This window comes from Diadema antillarum, unplaced genomic scaffold (assembly GCF_040938485.1).
Source record: "Diadema antillarum isolate AM-2024a unplaced genomic scaffold, OU_Dant_1.0 scf00000043, whole genome shotgun sequence".
Classification (NCBI taxonomy): domain Eukaryota; kingdom Metazoa; phylum Echinodermata; class Echinoidea; order Diadematoida; family Diadematidae; genus Diadema; species Diadema antillarum.
The window spans coordinates 1,248,133-1,272,925 of record NW_027270932.1 but is presented as its reverse complement, the minus strand read 5'-3'; the positions used below and the strand labels follow the sequence as shown (position 1 = coordinate 1,272,925).

General features: G+C 39.5%; 1 protein-coding gene across 1 annotated transcript in view; it reads left to right on the top strand.

The window, feature by feature from the left end:
- The window catches only part of LOC139713321 (pleckstrin homology domain-containing family G member 5-like), a 117,448-nt gene extending 98,236 nt beyond the window's left edge, over positions 1 to 19,212 (top strand). Inside the window, exons 6-18 of the mRNA XM_071625070.1 lie at positions 284 to 336; positions 1,624 to 1,734; positions 7,213 to 7,350; positions 8,201 to 8,338; positions 8,835 to 8,885; positions 9,532 to 9,681; positions 11,565 to 11,675; positions 12,290 to 12,448; positions 13,314 to 13,457; positions 14,117 to 14,236; positions 14,854 to 15,001; positions 17,122 to 17,234; positions 17,572 to 19,212. Coding sequence (XP_071481171.1) covers positions 284 to 336; positions 1,624 to 1,734; positions 7,213 to 7,350; positions 8,201 to 8,338; positions 8,835 to 8,885; positions 9,532 to 9,681; positions 11,565 to 11,675; positions 12,290 to 12,448; positions 13,314 to 13,457; positions 14,117 to 14,236; positions 14,854 to 15,001; positions 17,122 to 17,234; positions 17,572 to 18,429 — 2,294 coding nt within the window. The 3' untranslated portion in view covers positions 18,430 to 19,212. The remainder of the gene's footprint in view (positions 1 to 283; positions 337 to 1,623; positions 1,735 to 7,212; positions 7,351 to 8,200; positions 8,339 to 8,834; positions 8,886 to 9,531; positions 9,682 to 11,564; positions 11,676 to 12,289; positions 12,449 to 13,313; positions 13,458 to 14,116; positions 14,237 to 14,853; positions 15,002 to 17,121; positions 17,235 to 17,571) is intronic.
- Positions 19,213 to 24,793: the final 5,581 nt, after the last annotated feature.

Genomic DNA, 24,793 nt, shown 5'->3' with positions numbered 1-24,793 from the left:
ACCAAAGTATGAGCTTGATCATATTTTTTAACTCAACCTATAATTCTTTTTTTTTGTTTAAAAAAAACAGAAACATTGAAGAGTAATGTGTATCCAACCATTGTGAGTTCGCAACTTTACACAAAAATAATGGATTATTGTTTGTGGTCAGGTTGGATTTGCGAGGGAGGAAAATCATTCATCATGGTGGAGACAATGAGTCTCTGTAGTTTGTTTTGTTGTCATTTCTGTATTTTTTTTCCTCCAAACCGTGTCTTCTTCCTCTTCTTGCCCGCCTCTCTAGTCGCAAAAGAGAAGAGTAGTCCAGCCGACACTTGTCCCTTGGATGACCTTCCTGTAAGTATACGCATTCTGTCAAACTTTGGCAGCAAATGAATAAAAATTAAACAAATTTTGTCCTCATTTTATATTATAGTCCATTTTAGACACAGTGTATATCGTACTGAATTCATACGAGTCATTTTACATATGCGTGTATTTTATTGAATTAGTTGATTATTCATGTGAACATTTTTCGCGGCATCAATACTCACGGGACCCCATGGAAGAACAGCGGTGTCCTCGCTCACACAGCTGAATGGGCAATCCCTCCGTATCCATGTATACTTGATTTCTTTTATGTACTGTCTCTGTATGTGTTATATCATAAGATTGGTTTGTTTGTTTTTTCACTCTGCTCTTTGTATTACTCTGTCTTTTTAATGCTTGAATACGGAAATAATATGGAAATGAATAAATACAAATACAAATATAAATGAAATGAAAAAAAGCAACAGAAAACAGACAAACAAGATTCTTGTTACCTTCACAATCCTAAGATGTCATACATCAGCGTATTACCTCTATACAAGCCCTCTTTGTAGAACCTCTTCGAAATATGTCAATTTTATGAGAGTGTGTTGATGTAGCACTCACAGGGACTGCGGGCATTTATGTAAGGATGACACATTAAAAACTCTAGATTTTGATCATCTGCCAAGCACAACAAATTCTAAATTGATATTAAGAGCTTATGTTACTTTTGAGAGAGGAAAATAAAGGGGATGTGTGCTGGAATACAGGGAGAAGAAATTATTCACAACACAAAAACAATAAGACCTGTCTGTACAAAAAGTGAAGGGGTTGTACTAGGATGTGTATAGTCAACCCCGTCAGCAAATGTATATATCAGTTAAACCATTTAGAAAGTGAGATTGGTGAAGTCAAAGTCCAGGGGAAAAAAGTTTACGCTTCAACTTTAGACAATAGTTACATTCGCATGCTGTTCCTAACTCTAAGTTTAGGTCGAAAACATAACTCTTGATGATTGGCTTGTAGTTAAGAGCCGTGTGGACACACTCGAAAGTTAACAATCTTAAAGGTTTAGTTGATGATTAGAACCACTAGACATCTTAGGGTTTACGCTCTATCCACGAGCCGCAGGTGGTCCAATCTTAAAGTTTAGGTGCGCATGTGAACCTGCGTCATAAATTCATGAGTGAAGCTAATCATCGACAGTTATAAAGTTTTCAGCCTAAACTTCAAGTTTGGCAACTGTGTGTAAATGTAACTAATGTTGTGGTTTGATAGGTGTACAAGAATGTGTTCTCTCACTGTTCTTCATTCTGTTTATGCCCCGTGCAGGGAACGACCAAGCGCAAGAAAGACCTCTCGGCCTTTCTTGGCGTCAAGGACGACGTGAATTCAAAGGTGGGACCTCGCGATCGGCGAATGTCCGTACCCGCAATAGTCTCGGTAGGGCACTTTTCAATTATCCTCATCGCTTCCTTTGTTTTTATACAAATTGAGCCTCCCGTCCTTCTGCCGCTCCTCTTCCTCCTCCTCCTCTTCCTCCTCCACATCATCATCTTCATCATCATCCGCATCTGCATACTACTTGATTTGCCTGGCATGCCGGCTCGAGGGGTCGTATACCAGAAACAACAAGCAAAAACGACTTGCATTTTACTGCTGCACGCTTTTTGTTTATTCCTTGTTTATTGCATTTATTGATTTGATGTATTTACATCACATTTATTTTCTTTTGTTGTTATTTTTTTTTGTCTTATTTACTTCTGTATTCTTTTTTTCTTATTATTTTGATTGGGTGCAGGTGTTAACAAAATGCTCATTCTCCCCCTTCTAAGAATGAAAATCATTGTTGATTTCTTAAAAAGCTTTTCTTGAAATGTAAAAAAAAAAATGCATAAAGTGAAAAAGCAATTTTTGTTTTCAATATCTTATATTGCACTTTTGTTTTGATACACAAGATAAGTTTTCCCCTTAAATGGAAACAATTACACAACATGGTAGTTAGAAAAAGAAGGAATATTGATACTCTTTTATTTCTTACATATATATTACAGTAATGGTTTTGGGCAAATTTTGTCATGAAAAGTTTGTAGTTAGGACCCTACACAAGGAAGTCTAGAGTTTCTTTACTGTAATTTCAGACTCAATTACGTTAGCTCAAGTACGTCTAAAGCCAGTGACAAGTGATAGAGAGATGGGTATTAAAGAGCTTTGGGAGGAAAAAAACCCTGCCTAGCTCAGAAGGGCGTGGGAGGGGGTTAAAGTGGCTGCTCCAGTATTTGTGCAGGCTGTCAGGTACGTACAGTTTCCATTTTGCTTCCAGACCTACCCCGGTGGACAAAGTGTGTTCGAGGGGGCCGGCGAGTGCACTTGTTCGTGAAAGGTGATACACGTTTTCGAGGTGTAGTCGATGTGCCCAAATCCAGTTACAGTGCATATCACATGTCCAGGAGAAGAAGTAATAATGTGTGCAGGATCAAATTTTGTTTTGCTTTCAAATGCTAGCTGATTAATCAAGAAGAGATGGAGTGTTCTGGATAACATCTAGAAGTGAATCAAATAAAAGGGTTCTAAAAATGTTGCAGATACAGCGTCTCGTAGGGGTTCTTCCCAAGAGAAATTCGAGTCAGATTTCGAACTAACTCACGTCAATTGAAACTGTGTAGAAGGCTTTGCTCAAACAATCTTATCTTTACTTTTTATATGGGTTTGTTGCTGCTTTTGTATAAGTTTATGTTTGTGTTGAACATTTTAATGCACAGTGCTTCTAATTATCATGGAGAAGTCGAAACTTATGCAGTAGATAGAGCTGCTTTTTCTAATTTGTCACGTAGGATTTTATTAACTGCCACTGTATGAGTTGAATGTAGGTTATAATGTCCAACTCTTTTATTTCTAGAAAGAAAAAAAAATGTGCTGTATATTATGTGCATACAAACATTATGGAATTGAATTAGTCCAAGAGGTATAAGAGTAGATTTGTTAAAGATGATGGACGGTGTATGACACGGTATTGTTACTCGAGAATGAATTGAAGGTAGGCGGTAGAAATAATGGTTTCAGATGAAAATGGAGCTCCCGGTCATTGAAGATATCTGTGACTGCTAGTGTTTTTGCTTGTATACATCTGAATTGTTTGCTAGATTCGTTTCTACACGTACGTATGTAACAAATGGTAGAGACAAATTGTGAGGTTTTGTTTTATTAGGTCTGTATAAATGTTTGTGATATCTGTGTGTTAAATAGCGTGTGTGCACTGCACGTCTATGTTTCATGTGTTTGTGTTCTTTGTACTGGAACCATAAATTTTGTCATGTGAGAAACTGAATAGTGCAAAATCTGTGTAGAATCTCAGTGGTAGATCTGTGATATAGCAAAGTGACTTATGTAGACCCTTTAGGGATGTAATCTAATCAGAGTACATTGTGTTTGGTCTTTGATAGTGTTTACATGACCTGTTGTTTTCATTTTCAGTGAGAACTAATATTTTTGTGGCATAAATTATTTTTTTTATATGTCTTCATAAGTAATGTCCATATATTCTTGTTTTAATATAATTTGCTACCTGTTGTATCTTAGCACATATTCTTACGTGTATTGCGTGTCACTAGATATTGTACACTACATGTATTCACTGTGTTGTGTTGTTTTGCTGTACTCGTTATTGTTGCTGTAGCTTTCACGGTAGATGCTTTGGTCTTGTGTTTTTGTTATTGTTTCCTCATTACACTTGTATAGTTTGCATAGTTTTGGTGTTACCCTCCCCTACCCTCCCCCCTCAAACCCCTTTATCAGTCTTTTACATTGATTTTTTTTCTCCAAGAATTCAATTGTTGTACAACTCTTTCTTTGCATTGTGTATCTACAGTAATAGCAGCCTTCATGAGCAGCTTATTGCAAAGTTTCTGGCTAAATCCATCTTGTTAAACACTACATACGCCAAAGAGCTCGGCCAGAATTTTCCTGGCATATTTCATCCTCTGGTTTTCGCAATACCCCCATGACTTGGCGGTAACAAACCTACACCGTTGAAACAATGTACCATTCCTACCAAAAGGCCAACATGGCGTGTTGAAGGTTAGAACAAGCCAGTTGATGTGCCAATGGGCAAAACAATTAAGCACAGGAAAGGTAGCTTGAATAATTATCTCATAGACAAGCACCTCCAACAGTCCGTATGCCGTTTCAGTGCGAAACTTTGGACAGAATTGTATTGGTTTTTTTCTTTCTCAAGACTTTTCTAGAGGACACAGTGAGCCTTTAGAAGAAATAAAATCACATAGATCACAGTGAATCAAATACTTTTCTGATATCAACACTAATTCTCAAGAAAAAAAAAATGTTTGGAAATGTTGAGTTCCTAGCTACTAAAGAGGGACTGCAACCTTGAGTGTTCAATTTGAATTTCAAGACATTTCAAAATGTCTTGAACAAAAATTAAATTGTTGAAAGTAAAATTTTGTACATATGTTCACACACTGTAGCATTCTAATCATGATTAAAATTTCCTGTTGTCGAAAACATTGATATACAATGTTTTGTCAATTGAGGAGTGAAAATATGGCCAGAGTGCTCATAACTTCGAATTGAAACAACAAAATGCAATTAGCTTTCCCTTTTTTTCTTAAAGTTGAAAAATAAATTTTTAGTTTGGACCAAATGTTTATATGGAATATATTAATAAGTATTACATCCTTTCAGTCAGAATTTAAGTGTATGCATGAAGGCTGCTATCTGTAAAATGAGTTGTTCGTTCATGTTATAAACAATTGGTGCCAATTTCATAGTGTATTCAGATTCTGCGGGTAGAACAATAATTTTGTGCATTTATGACCCATCAAATTTCCACGGCAACTTCAAGATTGTGTCTTTCGCTTCCCCGTGACTTACCTGGTGTAGCAACAACGTTGTATGCAGTGCCTTTATTGCACAAGTGAAAATAAGATTGTTTTGGAACAGGATATTAAAGCTATAACATTAAATCTCACTATTTGAAGGAAGATAATCAATTAATTTGAATACGCTATGAAATCAGCCCACTCTTCTTTCAGTCATGTTCTCTCAATGTGTAACGGTGGAGGAACAGTCTTATTTATACCTTCCATACATTTGTTAATGACTTCAAAGCTTTGTGAGCTAGACAACTATTTTATACCACAAAGTGTACCAATACATTTGCCTCATCATGCTCAATTCTTCAATATAGACTCTATATGTCTCTCTATTAAGAGCAATATCCGCAACTTTCAACATTGTTAGTTGTTTGTTATCATTTTTGCTCAAGGGCGGAAGGGATTTTTTTTTTCATGCAAACATGATCGGAGTGCAAAATTTCCTTTAATCCTTGAAACAAGTGTCAAAGGAACTTTAACACCAAAATTCAGGCAAGTTTAAATAGCAAAAGAAATGATCATCATTCAAAACATTCAGTAGATAAACACTGCAGATAATAGTGTATCTTATCAGAGGACTCTCATTTAGAGCAGCTGAACAAAGCATGCTGTTTTGAATAAAACTGAAAATAGAAAAAATGCAGATGGGAAATCTCATCCATATAAATAAAGAACAGAAAAAACAGGGGGAAAAAAAGGACCTCCCGCTTGTGCTGTTGTGTTGCAGGTTGAAAATATCCCACCTCCCATAACCCTCCCTCAAGGGGTAGAGGGAGCTGTTTTTAAAAAGTATCCAGTTGCATATTTTTCTCCAGTCTCTCCACACATGTAGTCCCACAAATTCTTTCTCGTCGCTCTGTCGCATCCATTCAGGTGTCTATATGTCAACAGTCAAACTGTACGCTTGGGTTTGGGGTTTTTTCTTGCTCATACAAAAGTGCACCTCGATCTTCGGTGTCTCTGGGAAAATTTTTCACCACCCGTCATATTTTTTTTCTGTGCTCTCTTTCTCGTTGTTGGGTCATATTTGAAAAACGTTACCATGCCTCCAAGCGTCCCAGTGTTATAGTCATAATGTTCCACATGTTTACCCTCCACCATCTGTTTTCGAGCAAACGGCTTTATGACGTGTAGGTGCAATGTTGTAAATGTCTCGTTATAACCGAAACGTGAAATGTGCATTGACGTTTCATCGTCATATTTTGTCCTTTATGAGTGAAGGTCTATGCAGTACAAACTGGCAAAGCACAGCCGAGCAATTACATCTAGAAAAACAACAACCAAAAGACACTGCACTCGTTAATAATTTTTGGCAGGGGAATTTTTCCAAGAACAGCATTGCAAGCCATTTGTATCACCGGAGTTTAAAATCATGGCTCCACATGAGGTTAAGGGAGGGCATGCATGTCACAGATATTATTATCGGGACTTTTAAAGTTCACCAAGCAGAACAAGCAAATTTTATGCACAGAATTTGAGGCACGAATGATAGAGGGGTTTGAAAACGGTGCCATACAATTGTATTTTCGGGAGTCCTGTTTCATTGTGTAGCCATTATACCTCTTGTCAGGTATATGTGATTCACACTGGCCATTGTACATGGATTATGTGACCACATAATATGTTGCATTCATGCTTAAATTCATAGTATTCGCATACATATACATACATACAGACAGACAGACAGACAGACATGTAAATTCATCTGTAATGTACGTGGCGACAGGAATCTAATGGGTATTCCCTTGTTCCTATAATCACAACTCTGGGTGCTTGACACCACAATTATGAATTCAGGTGTGGTATCGGTAGTATTAATCTATTGTTTCCCAAGATGTATTCATAACATACAGTGTAGATGTCCTCATAGACTTTGTGTGTATCACACCTGGGTTTGTAATAGATCATATATATAACACTGTATTTCCTGTACCATGCCACTACAAATGGATACTAATTTGATTTCTCTGTTGCTCATCTTTCCCCCCAATCACCACATTAAAAAAAAAAATGAAATCTACATATTTAGGCCCAAATGGATCCAAGACTGATTAAGCTACAGAAGGAACTGGACCACTACCTGGTCCAGGGCCTTCCAGGTTTCCCGCCCCTCCTCTGCCTCCAGTACCACCGGGAGAATGATGAGGACCCAAAGACATTCTTCATGGTAAGACCACATTTCTGGCATCCAAAACCCTTTTTTTGAAACTCTTGGGCCCAAATTCACCAGGGTAGTTTGAATTTAGCCCATGGGTTATATACATGTATACAAATTTTGACTTATTGCATATATGGCAACACAAATCTTGTATTGATACCAGTGATGCGAAACTGATGCTCAACTAAACATTATTAGAAAATATAGTTTCTTGCCTTTGGTTCTCCTAGTTGAAGAATATCCCCCTTCCAATACTTCTCTTATGATGTCAGATATATTTTATTATCATTATTGTTAGAATCACTGAGAGATATGAATATGATTTTTTTCTAATGGTACTTTATTGATGATGACCAGTGTTATCATTACAATATTTTCAATGGTTGCAGCAGCAACAGTAGTAGTAGTAGCAGTAGTAGTAGTAGTAGTAGTAGTAGTAGTAGTAGTAGTAGTAGTATAGTAGCAGTAGTAGTAGTAATAGTAGTAGTAGTAATAGTAGTAGTAGTATAGTAGCAGTAGTAGTAGTAATAGTAGTAGTAGTAGTAGTCATAGTTGTAATAGTAGTAGTAGTAGTACATGTAGTATCCTCATTATTGTTTTTGTCACCATTTGTCTTTCACTGTCCGAAGCGTCCAATATGCTGAAATGATGACTCAAATGTACATTTTGATACATCACCATGGTGAATCTGCAGAGCAAGTTCCTACTCATATACCCTCCCCAAATATACAAATGTGGGTTGCTGTAGTGCTCTCTTAGTGACCTCCCCTCATGTTCCTTCCTCTGACCCATGACCCTCTGACCTGTGACCCTTGCCCCTAATGACCCCTCCTCTTCTCTGTGACTCGCTCCCTCGTAGGAGAACTCGTGGAAGGATCTGATCGATGTGGACATCCAGCAGGCAATGTCCAAGAAGGAGAAGGAGCTTCAAGAAGGCATCTGGGAACTCCTGGCCACGGAGGCTAAGTACATCAAGCAGATCCGGGTCATCATAGATGTGAGTGCCGACCTGTGACCTCTGACCCTCCAACCGTTACCCTCCTGTATGATGATGGTGAAAGGAGACCTTGGTTGCCATGGTCAATCATGTCCTGGCTCTTTCACTTGAAAATGAATCATAGAATTTCCTTAGTGGGGACACAAAAATTACATTTAACACATCTGAGCCCCATCAATATCGATATTTCATAAAAGAGTTGAATTCATTCTCAAAACATTCAATCCAAACACAGCTTGATTTTCCCAACAATGGGAATGCAGCATTTGATTTGATTTTTATCATCTGTACATCTGTCACAGATTTTCTTTTCGTAAACAATACAAAAATTGTCTACAGTAGGTGTGCTGTGTTTTTTTTTTTCTCTATTTGTAATCTTCAGCCAAGGTCATGTGTTATGAATATCTTGTGTTCACATTGCATTAATCTGCTACTGTGTTCATAAAATTCTAAATGTGATAATTAAGTTTTTCTTATTTTTTGTTTGTTTCTCCAGCTGTACATGTGTTGTCTCTTCAATCTACAAGTGGAAGCTATACTAAATGAGGTACGTGGTAGACTGCCCTGTTGAAGATTGTATAGGCCTACACCCAGCTGTATGCATGTCACAAACCCCACAAAAGGTCGCATGGATCAATCTCTTTTCTGGGTGGAAAGAAATAAATGTTTTTGATCAACAACAATGAATGTAATGTTGTGGTCCTCTCCAGAGGAGTAACCCTCCTCATATCTGCATCTGATATTTGGAAGCATAACAATGAATTAAAGAAGTGTTTTGTTTTGTTTTGTTTTGTTTTGTTTTTTTGTTTTTTTGTCATTTTAAAGATTTTTCTCAGCCAATTCATATTTTGCTTTTCTCCATTTCTGCCCTTATATTAGTACATTTGAATTTACGTCCTGAAAGCTAAACTCAAAACTTTTACCAAACACCAGTCAGGAGTATTTGTATCATGAGACAATCATGAAAAGGTTGTGATTGATGAGTTTGAAAATATTTAGGATAATTTGACAATCTGTAGCAGTTGCTGTCAGCTGTATAGTTACAATCGCATCTGGGAAGAAAAATAACATCACCTTTCATTCTGATTGATATCTACTGCAAATATTTAGCACTTTTGTGCAATCTTTTACTCGGGGAGTACACTTCCCTCCTGTTATTTTGTTTTTCTTTTGTGCATGTTTGTGCGTACCAGATTGAGACAGAGAAGATTTTTAGCAATATAACAGATCTGGAGACGGCACACACCAGTTTCTGGAAGGACAACCTCAAAGGGATCGTGGACAAGGCCAGGACTAGCGGCAAGCCCTTGAACGCCCACGACATCGCGGTCGCCTTTGAGGGGGTGAGTTGTCCTTGCTCAGTATTTTTTTTTTGGGGGGGGGAGGGGGAGGCAGATTTTCACAGTAAAATGCTTATTGATCATGACACAATTGCTGTGATGAGGCTGCCATTGTAGGTAGAGATGCACAAGAAGCATTTTGCAAAGTACTGTATATGCCCTATATTTTGCGAGGATTTTATTTTCTAGATTTTCGCAGATTGGGTGCTGTCTGCGAATCTAACAACACGCAAAAATTCCAGCTCTGATCTTGACTTGAATGTGACGTGTACACATACATTTCTCTGTTCATTACCTCCTCCCACTCACGAATTTAACTACTTGCGATATTGTCGGGAAGTCCTGATTCGTGAAAAATTATACTTTTTTAGTTAAAACAGTAATTCAACACTTTCCAAAAGCTTACTCATGTTTGATAGCAAGAATAAGATCTTGCCTCCACTTACAAGCACAAAGTTTTACAGCAAGTCCTGAACTGTGTGATTCAATGCTGATCTGAAAGTGCGCCCTCTGTTGTCACTTGATGTGAAACCATCTGATTTGTAAATATTCCTCTTCTTTTTTTTTTAGTCTGTCGTAGCAAGGAAACAATATGTCAAAGCTTGATCTGTTGATTCTTGTAAGCCGTGAAATGGAATGCATTGTTTGGACACACAAAATAGGGCAATCCGCTGATGGATGCTGAAGCATAGGAAAGTGACAGATGGAAATTTTACCTTGTTTGTTTATCTGGACTGGGCTACCACTTAAACAAAAATGCTTTCAAGATGTAAGTTTTTATATGAGATGCATCCTCGGGGGATGTGTACTCGATCTTGAGAAAATCTGAAATATGTCACTATTCACATCAACATGCATGCTGGCTAAAAAAAAAGGGTGTTTTTGTGTAGATATTCAAGAGTATGTTTTTATTTTTTTTTTCTTCGAAGCGGCATTGTGGAAACCGAGAAAGACTTCAAAAGAATAATCTGCTAAATCTCATGAGATTTAATCATATTGCTGCTTGGTTCAAATTCTTCTCTTACCACCACAAGAAGATTACACCCTGATAAACCTGGGTTATTCATACATATGTGACCTGCTACAACAAAAGGATCCGAAAGTTGGAGGAGGTCGACTTTTTGAAAATGACACGACATTATTCCCTTACTCTTGTACTTTAATTGCATACATAACACGACTCATAAAAGTACTCGCTTGCAGATATGTCAATGATTTTAAGACAGCATGTTGAGTGGTCTAGGAAATTGGCATTTTGAGAAAACCGCCTTCAAAGTTTTCCTTCCGACGCAATAGTGATCAAGGGAGAGAAGACAATTTTCACCTGTTGATAAGAGAAGAGAAGCCCCTAGCGACCTCTGTGATGTTCATTCAAGCTTAGCGCCAGCGGTCTACACACGACCAAACGGTAACCAGGATGCCACGCACTCATCAATAAGATCACTTCCTTGTTGCTAGGGCGGAGTTTATCTGCGGCGCTAAATGCAAATCTTTGGACACATTTTTGCTCCGTTTAAACTCAAAAAATCTTGGCCCAGAAAAACGCTAATTTCTCCCAACTCCTCTGATCATTTACCTTCTCAGTTTTGGTACATGATAGGCCAAACATTAGACTACAAAAATTATGTCAAAAACTGGAAAGTCAATGGTTTTGACCGATTAAAATGATGATCTGACTTCAAACTTGATTTTCTCGGCTCAGCCGTCAGCAACGTTCAGATCCTTTAGACGTGGTGGGTCACATATGCCCATTGTAGATTATCTCTCCCTCACCTTCTCTCTGTCTTTGAGTTTACACTTGTATTCCTTCTGCTCTGACTCTGACTGGTCCCAACCATGCGTAATTGATTTTGTTTTTTATTCTGTGCATTGTGCTTTTACTACAGTTTTCAGACCACTTCACGGCATACTTCAAGTTTTGTGTTGAGGAGGAGAGCTGTCTAGAATACGTCAGGGAGAAGACGAAGGAAAACGATATACTCCGGGCTTTCTTTGAGGTAAGAGAACAGCTGGTCTGTGAGTTGACTCATTTATGGCAGTAGTGTGGTAGTATACAGGAGAACTGTCTTGTCGTATAGAGTAATTTGGATCGCATACATAGCTGGCAAGATAGATAGGTAGATAGATAGATAGATAGATAGATAGATAGATAGATAGATAGATAGATAAAAATATTGATTGACCAATTGATTGAATTGATTGATTGATTGATTGATTGATTGATTGATTGATTGATTGATTGATTGATTGATTGATTGATTGATTGATTTATTTATTGACAGATCACAATTTTATTATGTCTGGGAATTCCCTTCCAAAGATTAAAGCTCTTCATAATGGGGGGGAGGCAAGGAAGTGCTCCAAATATTCGTCGGACACTCATGCACTTGCAAAATGAATATTTCCACCATTCAAATTGTACCAAATTTGTATTTTGTTTGTCACTTGCAGAAATCTAGTAAGAACTCTATCAAGATATCTACCAGCTTGGGAGATAGGGAGGGACCTTTAGGAGCTCTTAAATTTAACCTCCTCCTGGTTTTTATTATCTAGTTCTGCAAATGACAAAAAAAAAATGTGTTTGCCTTCTCTTCCACCTCCCGCTCCCCAGTGGTGCGAGCAGCACACAATGTCTCGCCAGCTGAAACTGCGTGGCCTCAACGACCTCCTGGTGTACCCCATGCAGAAGATTACTAAATACCATCTGATGGTGGAGAGGGTGTACAAGAATTGCGAGGACGAAGTGGCAAAGGCCGCCCTCAAGGACACGGTAAGTGTGCAGTCAGATTGTCAAGGTCTCAAACTCGCTTGGCAGGGCTCCAAAAGCTTCAAATTATTTAGCATAGTGGAGAGTACAGGCAGTGGATACCAACAGAGATGATCTAGCATTGTATTTGTGTCATATCTAAATTCAGGCCTTTAACTGAGTGAAAATTCAATCAAGAGGTTGACTTCTTTATATATAATGATAATAATATGAAAGATTTATATAGCGCTTAACACAAACATGTTTACAATTATCAAAAAAAAAACATGAATAAATCAACTACATTACAAATAATCAACAATACATAATCATCATTTCTGTCCTTGAAAGGACTGAATAAGAGTAGGGAGGTTGTTCCAAAGAGGGGGGGGGGGCACAAACGGAGAAAGCACGGTCACCATATCGGTTGTGGGTGCGAGGGCCAAGTTTGAGCTGTCGGGAAGTCGTGAAATCCATTAACTGTGTGTCGGTGAAATCAAATAGAGCATTTCATGCAAGAGAGTCCATATTCAGTGTGATATGTACAACCTCAACGATGTTAACACCCTGCTCATTTTCAACTGATCAAATGTACCTCCAGCCATTATCAAAAGTATTTTTCAGTGTACATTTGTAGGAATAGATTACTTTTATTCTAAGGCATTGAGCTCTATTTTCAACACTTCGTAGTTTGTAGCAAATGTCCAATACTTCATTAGATCAAGGGGAAATGGTGAGTTGTGAAAAAAAAATGGGGTAAAATAGGAATCATACCTGAAAAAATGAATGAGTCATTAGTTTCTGTGTCCGTCAAAAGTCTGGAACTTGATCTGTCAGTAATTCCCCTCCCCCATTTTGTTTTTGTTTTGTTTTGTTTTTTTGGTTCCAGTTTGACGGCATCGTCAAGTTCGTGTCCCACGTCAACCACGAGATCAAGAAGGAGCAGGAGAGGAAGAAGATGGAGAGAGTGGCGGCCATCTTGGAGGGTTACGAGGTCTCCAACGCACCCGCCGGTTGTGAGGAGCTGAACAGGGTGAGAAATTATGTTCATATTTTGTGTTATTTCCCTATCCTATTCAGTTATTTGATGTAGCACAATTTGTCACACATAAGTCTAAGGATCTGTTTTGGCCAGGTGGTGTGTGCTTCAAAAATGTTGCTTTCAAGTTGCAAAGATGAAATCTAAAAGGGGTGTCCTACTAGAAACACTGTTATAGGCTGTATGGTTAGCTTTGCACCTCTTCAGACTGTCCCAGGCATCCAGCTGCCTGGCAAGGGAGAGACAGTAATTGTTGATGCATAAAAATCTCTTACTGTCTTAATGTGTGATTGTCATATTTATTCCCCAAACTCTCGTACATTTTGCTGGTATGTGAATAATTCCTCCCCCCTTCCCGCCCCCCCCCCCAATATCCTCTCCAACTTGGCAGTCATTTAAATTCTGAAAACGATTGGACACGTGTGTCAATTTGCAGTCCTGCACATTACAGGCCATCTTTTGGGAATGCATAAGTGATTGAGATGATTTTGTTATTGTTTCTGTATCCTTTTTTTCTTTTGAGTGTAAGGTTCAGGACGTTTGTCCAAATTTGTAAACAACTTCCTGTAGTCTTGAATTGGAGTCTTGTGCACCTGCCCCTCGCATTAATGACCCATTTTTCCTCTTTTGATCTTGGCTTGCTTCCACCTTAGTTGGCAGAGGCGCACTCCGTCTTCGACGTCAGGAGTCCGATGCCCAATGCTGCCCCCATCCACCCGCGATGGTTGCTGATGGAGGGTCCCCTCAGGCTACAAGAAAAGGGCACAGGCAGGGTCTGTATAGACTAGACTAGTTTCCTCTTCTCACATTTTATTATGGGGGATTTTTTTTCCAGTGCATTTGAATTTACATATATTAGCATAAATTAGATCACAACATACAATGCTTTGTGTAGACAAAAACATTTCTGGTGCATTTTACTTTTGCGAAATCTTGGCTCCTCGTTAAGTTCGCAAAAGTTTCATGTACATGAAAATTTCTGGTTTTACAGTATGCCATTCTATCTTTCTACCTACTTGTGATCTATTTTTCTTTATTTTTCTATTAAAATACTCACCTGTCATATGTCTTTGCCTACATCTATCTAACTATCTTTCTACCCATATGTCTATATATCTGCATTTCCCTATATATTTCAATAGCATATCGTCATCCATTCATTTTTCAATCATATCTATCTCTCTATTAAAGTATCTATTTATCTGTTTATTCATCTCTGTATTCATCTATCTATTCATCTTTCTGTCTATCTAGCTATCTTTCTATCTAGCCTTGAGTTATATCCATGTACCTATGATCTACAATGTATCTCTAGACCTTTATCAATCAAGTCTTGTCAGTCCAAGAATCTTCTGCCAACAACCTGCATCGTTGCATTCTCTCTCCTCAGACGACCCTCTACGCCTTCCTGTTCACCGACGCCCTGGTCCTGGCCAAGCCCAGCCGGACGACCGCCAAGGAGGCCAGCGAGAAGTACCGCATCGTCCGCTCCCCAATGAGGGTGGACCAGCTGGAGGTCGTCGAACTCAAGGACGGCAGTAAGTATTGTGACTACTCCGGTGGTAGCATTTAAGGAGGAAAGGGATGGGGGATGAAGAGGAATGGTGGAGGGGGAGAGAGACCTTTAAAGTTGTACTGATGAAGATGGTCCAACTGGAGGTCGTTGAACTTAGATTGGCAATGAATAGTATGCCTTCTCCAGTGGTGGTATTTAAGGAGGGGGGTGTAGATACTGTTCAATGTGATGATGGTGGTGGTGATGGTGATGGTGGTGGTGATGGTGATGGTGGTGGTGATCGTGGTGGCGATGTTGGTGGTGGTGATGGACATTGTTGAACTAAATAAAGCATGGCGGTGAGTGTGCACCTCCTGCGGGTGGCAGCTTTTGCTGGGGGGAGATTTCAGATTTGTACTGATGAGGATGTTCCAGTTGGAGGTCATTGAACTCAAGGATGGCAGTAAGTGTGCTTCCAATGGTAGCATTTAAAGAGGATGGTGTTGGGGTAGATATTTTTCAAGGTTATACTAATGAGGATGGTCCAGCCACGTGTTGTTGAAATTAATGACAGCATTGAGGGTGCCTGTGATGGTAGTATTTAACCCTAATTAGGCCGGGCTATTTAGGTAGTTGATAGAGCCGGGGGTGGGGGGGGGGGGGGGGGCTCCCAGGCCCCCCCTCCAGATCTCGGCCGTCTACCGTGCGATTGCGACGAAAATTGGCACACACATTGCCTATGATGTAATCTAAAATACCATGAAGTTAATTTTTCAAAAAATCATCATTTATGCTAAATTATGCTAATTTATGCATGATGATGCATACAATCAGAATATTTGGTATAAATCACAAAATGAAGCTCAGAACAGGCATATTTTTTGTGTAAATATTCTTTTTAGTGTCCTTAGCAAATGTAGTAAAAAAGATTGTGATATCAGAAAAAATTCTAAAGTATTCTATCGATTTTTTGAATTTCTTATGTATTTCTCTGTTTTTTCAACTTTATGTTTTTCGTTGTTTTTTCGATGAAATTTGTCCGCGACATCGCTCCGAACAAGAAAATATGTTATTTATTGATTTTAATCAATAAAACACCAAAATGATTATGCTTTTATGAAATTTGCCAATAAGCACAGTTTGCATTGAAATTGTACACAAATTAACGTTTTCGAGCAATTTTTGGTCAGACATGCATGTACATATTTATGCATAACTTTTGAACCCCGTGCCCGGGCGTCGCAAATTTGGTGTCAAAAGATGCAGGAGACTCGAAAGAAAAAAGTCATGAAACGTCGCGGCAATAGCTTTTTGCGATTGCGATGCATCGCGCGAAACGTCGAGGGGGGGGGCCTCGGAGGTCCCCCCCCCCCCCCCCCCCCCCGGCCTAGTTAGGGTTAAGGATGGTGGGGGTAGAGGGGGAGAGTTTTTAAGGTAATACTGACGAGGATTGTCACGCTGGAGGTTGTAGAACTCAAGGACGGCACTGAGTGTGCCTCCTGTGATGGTAGCATTTAAGGAGGGTGAGGTGGGGGAGGGGAGAGATTTTTCAAGTTCATACTGATTAGAATGGTCCAGAGGAAGGTCATAGAACTACAGGACAGCAGTGAATAATATGCCTTCTCTGGTGGTAGCATTTAAGGAGGAGGGTGATGGGGGGATGGTGGAGGGGGAGAGAGGCATTTCCATTCATACTGATGAGGATGGTCCAGCTGGAGGTCGTTGAACTTAAGGACGGCAGTGAGTACTATGCCTCCTCCAGTGGTAGCATTTAAAGAGGAAGGTGGTAGGGAAGGGCTGAAGGATGGTGTAGGGAAGAGAGAAACCTTTCGATTGATATTGATGAGGTTGGACCAGCTGGAGGTCGTTGAACTTAAGGACGGCAGTGAGAGGTGTACCTTCTGTGGTGGTAGCACTTCTGGAGGATTAAATATCAGGACCTTCTTTTCTTGACTCTTTTCTGCATGTTCCTGTACGATTGAATTTTCTTTGAATTTGATATCACATCTGAGTGACCTTAAAGAGAGAAAGAAGTTGATATGCAGTGAAGATCATCATCTAAATGCAAAGTCATGCACTCTAAGTGGAGATCACACCATTCACTTTTTCTTTAAAAAAAAAAACTTTTCATTCCTGTTTTTTTTTTTCTGTCTGGTGTGCCAGGTGGTTTTGCCGTGCTGTGTGTGGACGACTACAATTGTGCAATGTACGGGTTCGTCGCTCAGCCGGAGAGGTACACCGTTGGACAGTGGATGGAAAAGATTGCACAAGCAAAGGTGAAAATGCAAGGCTCCGTCACTCTCACTTGCTTTGGGGATGGGATTGTGTATTGATAATGCATAATTACCTCACAATGCACTATATTTGAATGTCTGCACAATAATTGCATAATCACTCCCAAAGTGTGGAGATTGTGATATGCTATTGTCCATTTACCCTCTTAGAACCCAATACATTTTCATTCCTATGACATCTTATGCACTACATTGGTTAACACATTCACAGGAAGGAGTATACTGTGTGTGGCATATGATATTTCAAATGAACCGATATGCCTTGTGGAATGCCATCAGACTTTTAGTGTAATTCTTTGTTCATTCTGTTGAAATGCAGGAATGGTATGACCATGCTTGCAGCATGGAGGACATGGAATACTTTGACGACATTCCATCCGACTCGCCAGAGACACCGACGGTAGCCATCTTAGGGCAGCACCTCCATCCGGAGCACGGCTTCCTCTACGGGCCCCCTGCCTACAGCCCTCAGCACTCGCCGGCCGTCACGCGACGCGAGAGCAGCAGCCCCTCCAGCCGGGGCTCCAACAGCAGTCTACAGCGCATCTCGGGGGAGGAGGAGGCCCTCCTGAACGGCGAGCCGCGCCCGGGCATGACCAACGGCGACTTCTCGCGCCAGCTCAACAACAGCAATAACCACAGGGCGCCAGAGGGCGTGCCCAAGCCGCAGCGCAAGGGCACACTGACCAAGAGCAAGACGTACCAAGAGACGGAATTCCTCAGCAGCGACAGCTCGCTTCTCACCGACATCATCACCAACATGCCAGGCGAGAACCGGCATAAGATCATGGACACGGTACGACAGGTCTCCGACGAGGAGAAGGTGCCGCCAAAGGAGATGATGCAGACCATGAAGCCGCCCAAGTCGCCTGCCCGCATCATTTCCTTTGAGAGTGACGAGGAAGAGAGCAGCACGGACCAACCCGACATCTACTTCGAATCAAAGGGCAAGGACAAGGAGGTGTCGCCGAAGCGGCGGCCGGGCACCGTGCTCACGGCCACCAAGGTCCCGAGCAGCAAGCACCGCCCCAGTCTGCCGAACATTCTCACGGGCGGGAGCTCCGGAAAGCAAGTGTCGGAACGGACTGAAAGTTCCGGAAGTGGCGAAGGCACGCTCAAGAAGAAGCTGTGGGAAAAAATGAAAGGGCATCAAAACATCCGGGTAACTTCCGTTTGAATACTATTGTAGTTGTACAAACATCAAGTGTATCATTGTGCACCTGCTCAATTTCCAATATGACAATAGAGATGAAGATCACTGTTGAAAGTTGTCTGCTGGTAGTATACATGAGCATAATCAGAATAACTGTGATTAAATGAGGTGTCTGCTCCCATTTCAGCTAGAACACTTTGAATCAGTTTTCCAGCCGGGAAGATGATTTTGTGTAATTGGTATGCTCCATGGAAAGAGGGAAGAAACGGATTTTAGCTCAAAAACTTGCAAGCCTAATCTAGGATGCTCGCTTTCAGAATCAAAAGAGTGTACAGGGACATTTGCAAGCATTTTGGCTCTGGCGTTGATATGTTAGTAAGATGTCACAACTGTAGTGACAGAACAGATGTCTTGTATTTCATCACAAAGTGAATTTGAAAGTCCAGATGCATTAAGGTTTTTTTTTAAGATTAAGATGAGCTGACTAGATAGAAATGTTCATATTGTGACCAAACGTTCATGACCAGTATATGCTAGTTTTTACCTGTGGAAACTACTGGTCTAGCAGGTTTTGCAATCAAACTACCAAACTGTGACAACTCAAAGGTTGTTTGTGGATTTAGAGGAAGGGAACCCAGTTGAGATCTCAAGAGCAAACACATATCACAACTTTTTCATCGTTTATCATTTTGTTTTTACAATGTTATATATAAGCAGTGGAACCAAGGATGTTCAGGGAAATTGTGACCAACAACTTTTCATGTCTTGAAATCATTTAAGAATTTGGTATCCCTTTGATAAATACAATCCCCCCCCAAAAAAAAAAAAACAAAAAAAAAATCAAATTAGGTAATTTGATCGGATGTGTACATAACAGCCTGAGCATTCACCTTTCGATCAATTTTTGGACAATTTCCACTGTCTTCAACATGTTTATCAAAACTTGATGGCTTTGCACAGTTGAATTGTGCAAGTCTAGTGTGCATTCACTACCTTCTGCAGTGATGTGTGAGTCCACATCCAAAACAACATATCAGCACAGATTATGGAAGATTTGAGACAAAACCGCATCTATTTGGGTAATGACCATCCAGTCCAAAAACTGGACATTGCACATTTCCTTATCAGTGAAAAGAATGAGGTCAGATTTGAGTCCAAAGCGACCAGCTTGAACGCAAAGTCCACAATGTGGTCATTTCTCAAAAATGGCCGCCCTCTTGTGCTGTCATTATCGACGTGCCCCAAATTGTATCGGGGGATGGCATAATAGTCCAATAACAACAATGTTATATTGAAGGGAAATGTTTTGGCGTGTTTAACAATGAGAAGGGAAAGGTGTAGTAAATTATTACAGGCCTACATTTTTTCATAATCTTCAAAGTATATTTAGCATCTTTTGAAAACTCTGCAACAGCAATGGCAAACATTTGTGAGATTTACTGCTCTTACAACCACGAATGAGCTAGGACTACTTGGCCACTACATGGCTTGTGAGTTCATTCCAAAATGGATTGATTTCCGTTTGATTTCCACATAGATTTGTTTGGTATTTTATAGGGGCATGATTCAAGAGAGAGACTTCTTACACCATTCCACAACCCACTTGACTCATCTTTAACCAGTGCACTGCAATTTTGTTATCATTTTGATTTACTTGCATGTTTTGTAGGATATATTCAACCTAGGTCATTGGATGCATCTCCATGTCAGTTTCTCTAACCACGCCTTTTCGTTTGTTTGTTTTTGCTTCTCGCTTGCCTCCCATTTCGATTCTTGCATGCCAGTGATACCTTTGACCCCCGGGGATCCGAAGCCCAAAGTCAGCCCACCTTGCATGCTGCCACGGAGTGTCTTGTCACATGCCCGAGCCCGATTTATGTGGAGAAGAAAGAAAAAACGCAAAGCAGTAGACAACCTCACATGGCCTCATGCCGAACTTTGTAGCCCGGTTTTTTGCATTTTTGCTTCAAATATGTTATCCACTTTGCACGCCCTTTTTTAATTTGTTCTGTCATTGTGTATCGTTATGTCAGAGAAAATTGCAATAGCAGTCTGTTTTGTTCAGACGAAACACATTTTATGCATTTTTTTTTTTTCGTTGCCTAATATTTTTGTTCTTTCTGGTATTGTGTTCTTATTGCTGGAAGAGCAATTATAGTGTCTGTGTTTTTGCTAATTCCTTTGTTTGTGTACCCCATAAAGAGAAGTAACCAATTATTACATAGCACCATACTTGACTGTAGCTCGATTTCCCGAAGCCATTGTGTCTATCTGTCCATCTGTCTGTCTGTGTGTGGGTGAGCCTATGTGCAAGGAGCAAGTACAAAGAAGTATGAGTACTACACTTTCTGGTCCATTATACCATGTGAAGATACCTGGCAAGTGAAATTACGACAGTCAAAATTTGCTAAATCTTCCTGAAAAAAAAAACTTTCATCTACTTCAAAATCCCACTTGAAAGTGATAACTCCTCTGGAGATTCTCATTCAGTCAGTGCATGTGAACTTGTAACTCTGTCCCAAAGAAAAGAACCTGCATTATTATTTGTAGTGTCAATGCATCTGAGACAATAATGTTTGAAATAGGAGCATAGTCAAAGCTTTGATGCACAAAAACAAACTATCATTCCAAAACACCAAACTCGTAACCCTCTGCCACTTCTATGAGTGGAATTGTTGTTGTTGGGGTTTTTTTGCGCAACAGTTTTTACCGTGTTCAGTCCAGTTAAACCACTATCCCCTTTTTTTAACGTTTGCTGATTGTCGGCACGCTACTAATAACAATATAAATCTACTTGTACAAAATGGAGTCAGCAAAATGTGTGCATTTAGTGCCATGTTAATTGTGTTGCAGAAAATACACAAAAGATTCCACACTGTGAAATAATCCACGAGTCCGATGTTCTTGGTCTTGGCAATGTACATGTACGTTCAGTGCATTTGTGGCTGTCGTGTGGTCGCTGTATAAATTGATTGTGGAATGGTACAAGTACAAGTGGGTCCCAACTTCTCCTCGGGGACACAATCTGCGATGACATTGGGGGAGTGGGAGGGAAGACGTAAGGTTGTATCTGATTCAATTCCCCCTATGGTTTGTAAGCCTCTCTGACCGTGTCTGTTGGATGGACATTATTAGGCTTACTGTAACTTGGTGGCTCGCTCCTGTAGAAAGTACATTGTATATGAAAATTGTGAGATTCTTTTTGGAAACAGGTGGACCTCCACATAGTGCCACATAAGACCAAAGTTTCTGGCGTTTTTATGATAAAACTGAATTGATTACGTAATGAAATGCCATTCTTTTCCCTTTATTTTTCTTTGTACTCAGTCCAGCAAGCTGGAACTTTGGTTGGCATATCAAATGTCATTATTTATTACCGACTCTTATTATAATAAATGTACCAACAGAATGTAAGTATGCATATCATCGCATTTATACAAGTATGCCCATTTATTCACTCTTAAGCTTAGTCCAATGATCGATTGAAAATTAAATACTCGAGCAATTTTGATTTGATTTTCCATCATTTTGTAATTTATTGAAATGGCATTTGCCAGTGTACGTATCACAGTAGGACAGCAACTGTATCAAATACCTTCTTTTTAAAATCCCTGAGTAGTGCCACATGCTCAAACTCTTCATTGCAATTATGATGCTACCATTGTTCCAACTTTTCTTCTAAGCTGCTGCCAGAATCTCCATAGCATTATTTTCCAACTGTTTGAAACTATGCTGTTATTCCACAAAAAAGAAAGAAAAATGGACATTGGGATGAGTGTATGAAAAGCATCTTATCTTAAAATAGCAATGAATAGATAAAGAGAAGGATGTATACATGTATGAAAAGTAAATTGATAGATAAATAGTGAAGAAATAGGTAAACATTTTCAGCACTATATCAGTGTTGTTGTTTTTTTAGATTGATGCAAGGCTTGCTTCCATATGAATGCATTATTCGTGACAGGGATGTGGTTGCCATGGAAACATGACACATGTCATTAGTGTTTTAGGGCAAACGTGTCAGTAAACCACAAAAGGTTGTGAAAACAAAACAAGAAATAAGATGTGCAAGGCTTGTATTAGCCAATCATACTTCTGTGAGTTTGACAGCCAATGAAATGTTTATGAGCTTCTCTTTTGCTGCGAAGGTCTTGGCAATTGTTTGTGCGCCGCGGAAATTTGCGAGGATCATTCACAACGAGCACTGAACCTGATTCAGACCTTGAGACAAGCAGTCGTACAGATATAGTCATAGTATGCACTAATAATGCACAGCCATTGTATATTGTCTTCTTCCTTTTGTTTTGGCTTGCAACCATGGTAACCAGTAGCATTTGACTTGTGAATTAAGAGGATGAGGAGGAGGATAATGTAATGGTTCCACTCGCTTGATATTTCTGTTGGGTTTTCAGACTTCGGAAACTGCAAGATGTGTTTTAAATGACATGCAACCATGTACCCATACCTCATCATCAGACAATAAACTGTACTCGGTCCTTGATTTCTAGCTGTCTCGTGATTGCAAGTAAGAGAGCAGGCATCCACCCAAGTAAAATTGGGTGAAACGACCTTGAAAAAAAAATAATTAGTGTATGCCATTTGCAGATATCAGTGTCTTTCTCAAGGATAACACCAGTGAAAGCTAGTACTGGTCCCCATTCATTTCTCAGCTCCAATTCTCATATTTTGATGGCAGTATCAAAGTTGCTGACAGTATCGCAGTCGACGCTGTTTGACGCACAGAAAATGGCAGATCGTAACTGAAAAATGGCACAAGTATATAATGTTCTGTATAATGAAAGTACATGTAGTTCCCACATTGCACAAACTGTAGCGGTTTGCGTTCATGGATGTGAGGGTATGTATGTGTGAATATAATGCATACACATACACAAATATATAGGTAGTCACGTTGACACATATTATGTATGTTTTTCATGTCACACAAACTCACACCTACAAAGTAACCCTGTCAAAAAAAAAAAAAAAATCTTTTGGATGAATGTAGCTGCACCTCCTTTAGTGCCTCTGTTCTTTTCTTTGTCATCACATAAGATAGAAATTAATTTTTATTTTTAATATGCTAAAAATGCTGAAAGGGCAACACAGTTACTTAAAGTGACTTGCTAACGATTGGCTGAGTCCATCTGAGGGCTTCAAAATAGTTATAAAAATGAGAGTAAAGGATAAAAATGAGTAAGTGAGAGCCAGAAAATGAGATGAAATGCCCAGTTTGCCTGCAGCCCCACCCCACCCATTGAGACTCGGTTAATTCTAGTGGACCCCTGTTTTTTAGTCTCCCTTAAAAGTAGCGAGTGTCGGCACTGTTCTTAGCTGTAGGACTGGGGAGAAAGGGTCGTGGAGGGAACATGGCTACTGTGTCATAAGTTAAAGGGATGTTATGTCTCTCATTTGCTGCTTTCAACATAGATTGCTTGATAACAACTCTGTTGGGTATTCATGAGCAATTTGGATAATTTCCTCTCAAAACCTAGTGACTGATGTGTGTCTGTAATTCTAGGAGAGAAAAAAACAAACAGTGTAGCAGTCTTGAATGAAGGCCAGTGTGATATGGTTGGAATTTATGGAATTTGGTGAAACACATTGTTTTGCAGTTCATTTCAAAACATCTGTGTCAGTCTATGTAAAGGAGCAAAAAAAAAAAACAACAGCAACCACAGTTTGGATGATCATATGCCTGTACGAGCTTATGTCTCTACAAAATTCCCATTGTCTTCAAAGAAGCGTCAGGGATTTTGCTTGTTTGTTTGTATCTTTAAATCTTTTGAAATCGGTGTATACCTGTGCAACGAAGGTGCTTGGTGCGTTGCTGCCGTTCACTTTATTTCTGTTTTTTAACAGTTGCAGGGAACAACGTGTATAATATTATCCGTGGTACTCATAGCTACTACGTATCACACTGTGTGAGTGAATTCTCAAGTTATGTACATGTATATCTAATGAACTCTGATTGACTACTGGTTAACTGGATTAACCTGAAATATAAATATTACACACACAAAAAAAAAGTATAGGAAGAAATGAATAAAAGAATGGAGGAACTACTGGTGTATATATTCTGACAGAAATCTTCTCCACACAGTTTCTTCATGTTTTTATCTTTGGTAGTTAAAAGTAGTTAAAATGTATGAAATAGAAGAGAAGTAATTATATTTGTTACGTAGAATTTGACGTGCAAAGTAGAAGACTGAAATCATCTCTATGTGGACTTTCAAATTTTATTGGTGAGCGCAGACAATTGTGTGAGAAATGAAGTCTATGAATTTGGATTTGCTAATATGTGACTTTTCGGTGTTGTGGGCAATAGACAGAGATAAGAATGACCTCTATTGTTTGCAAGTGACACAACACTTTATCTGTTGCAAAG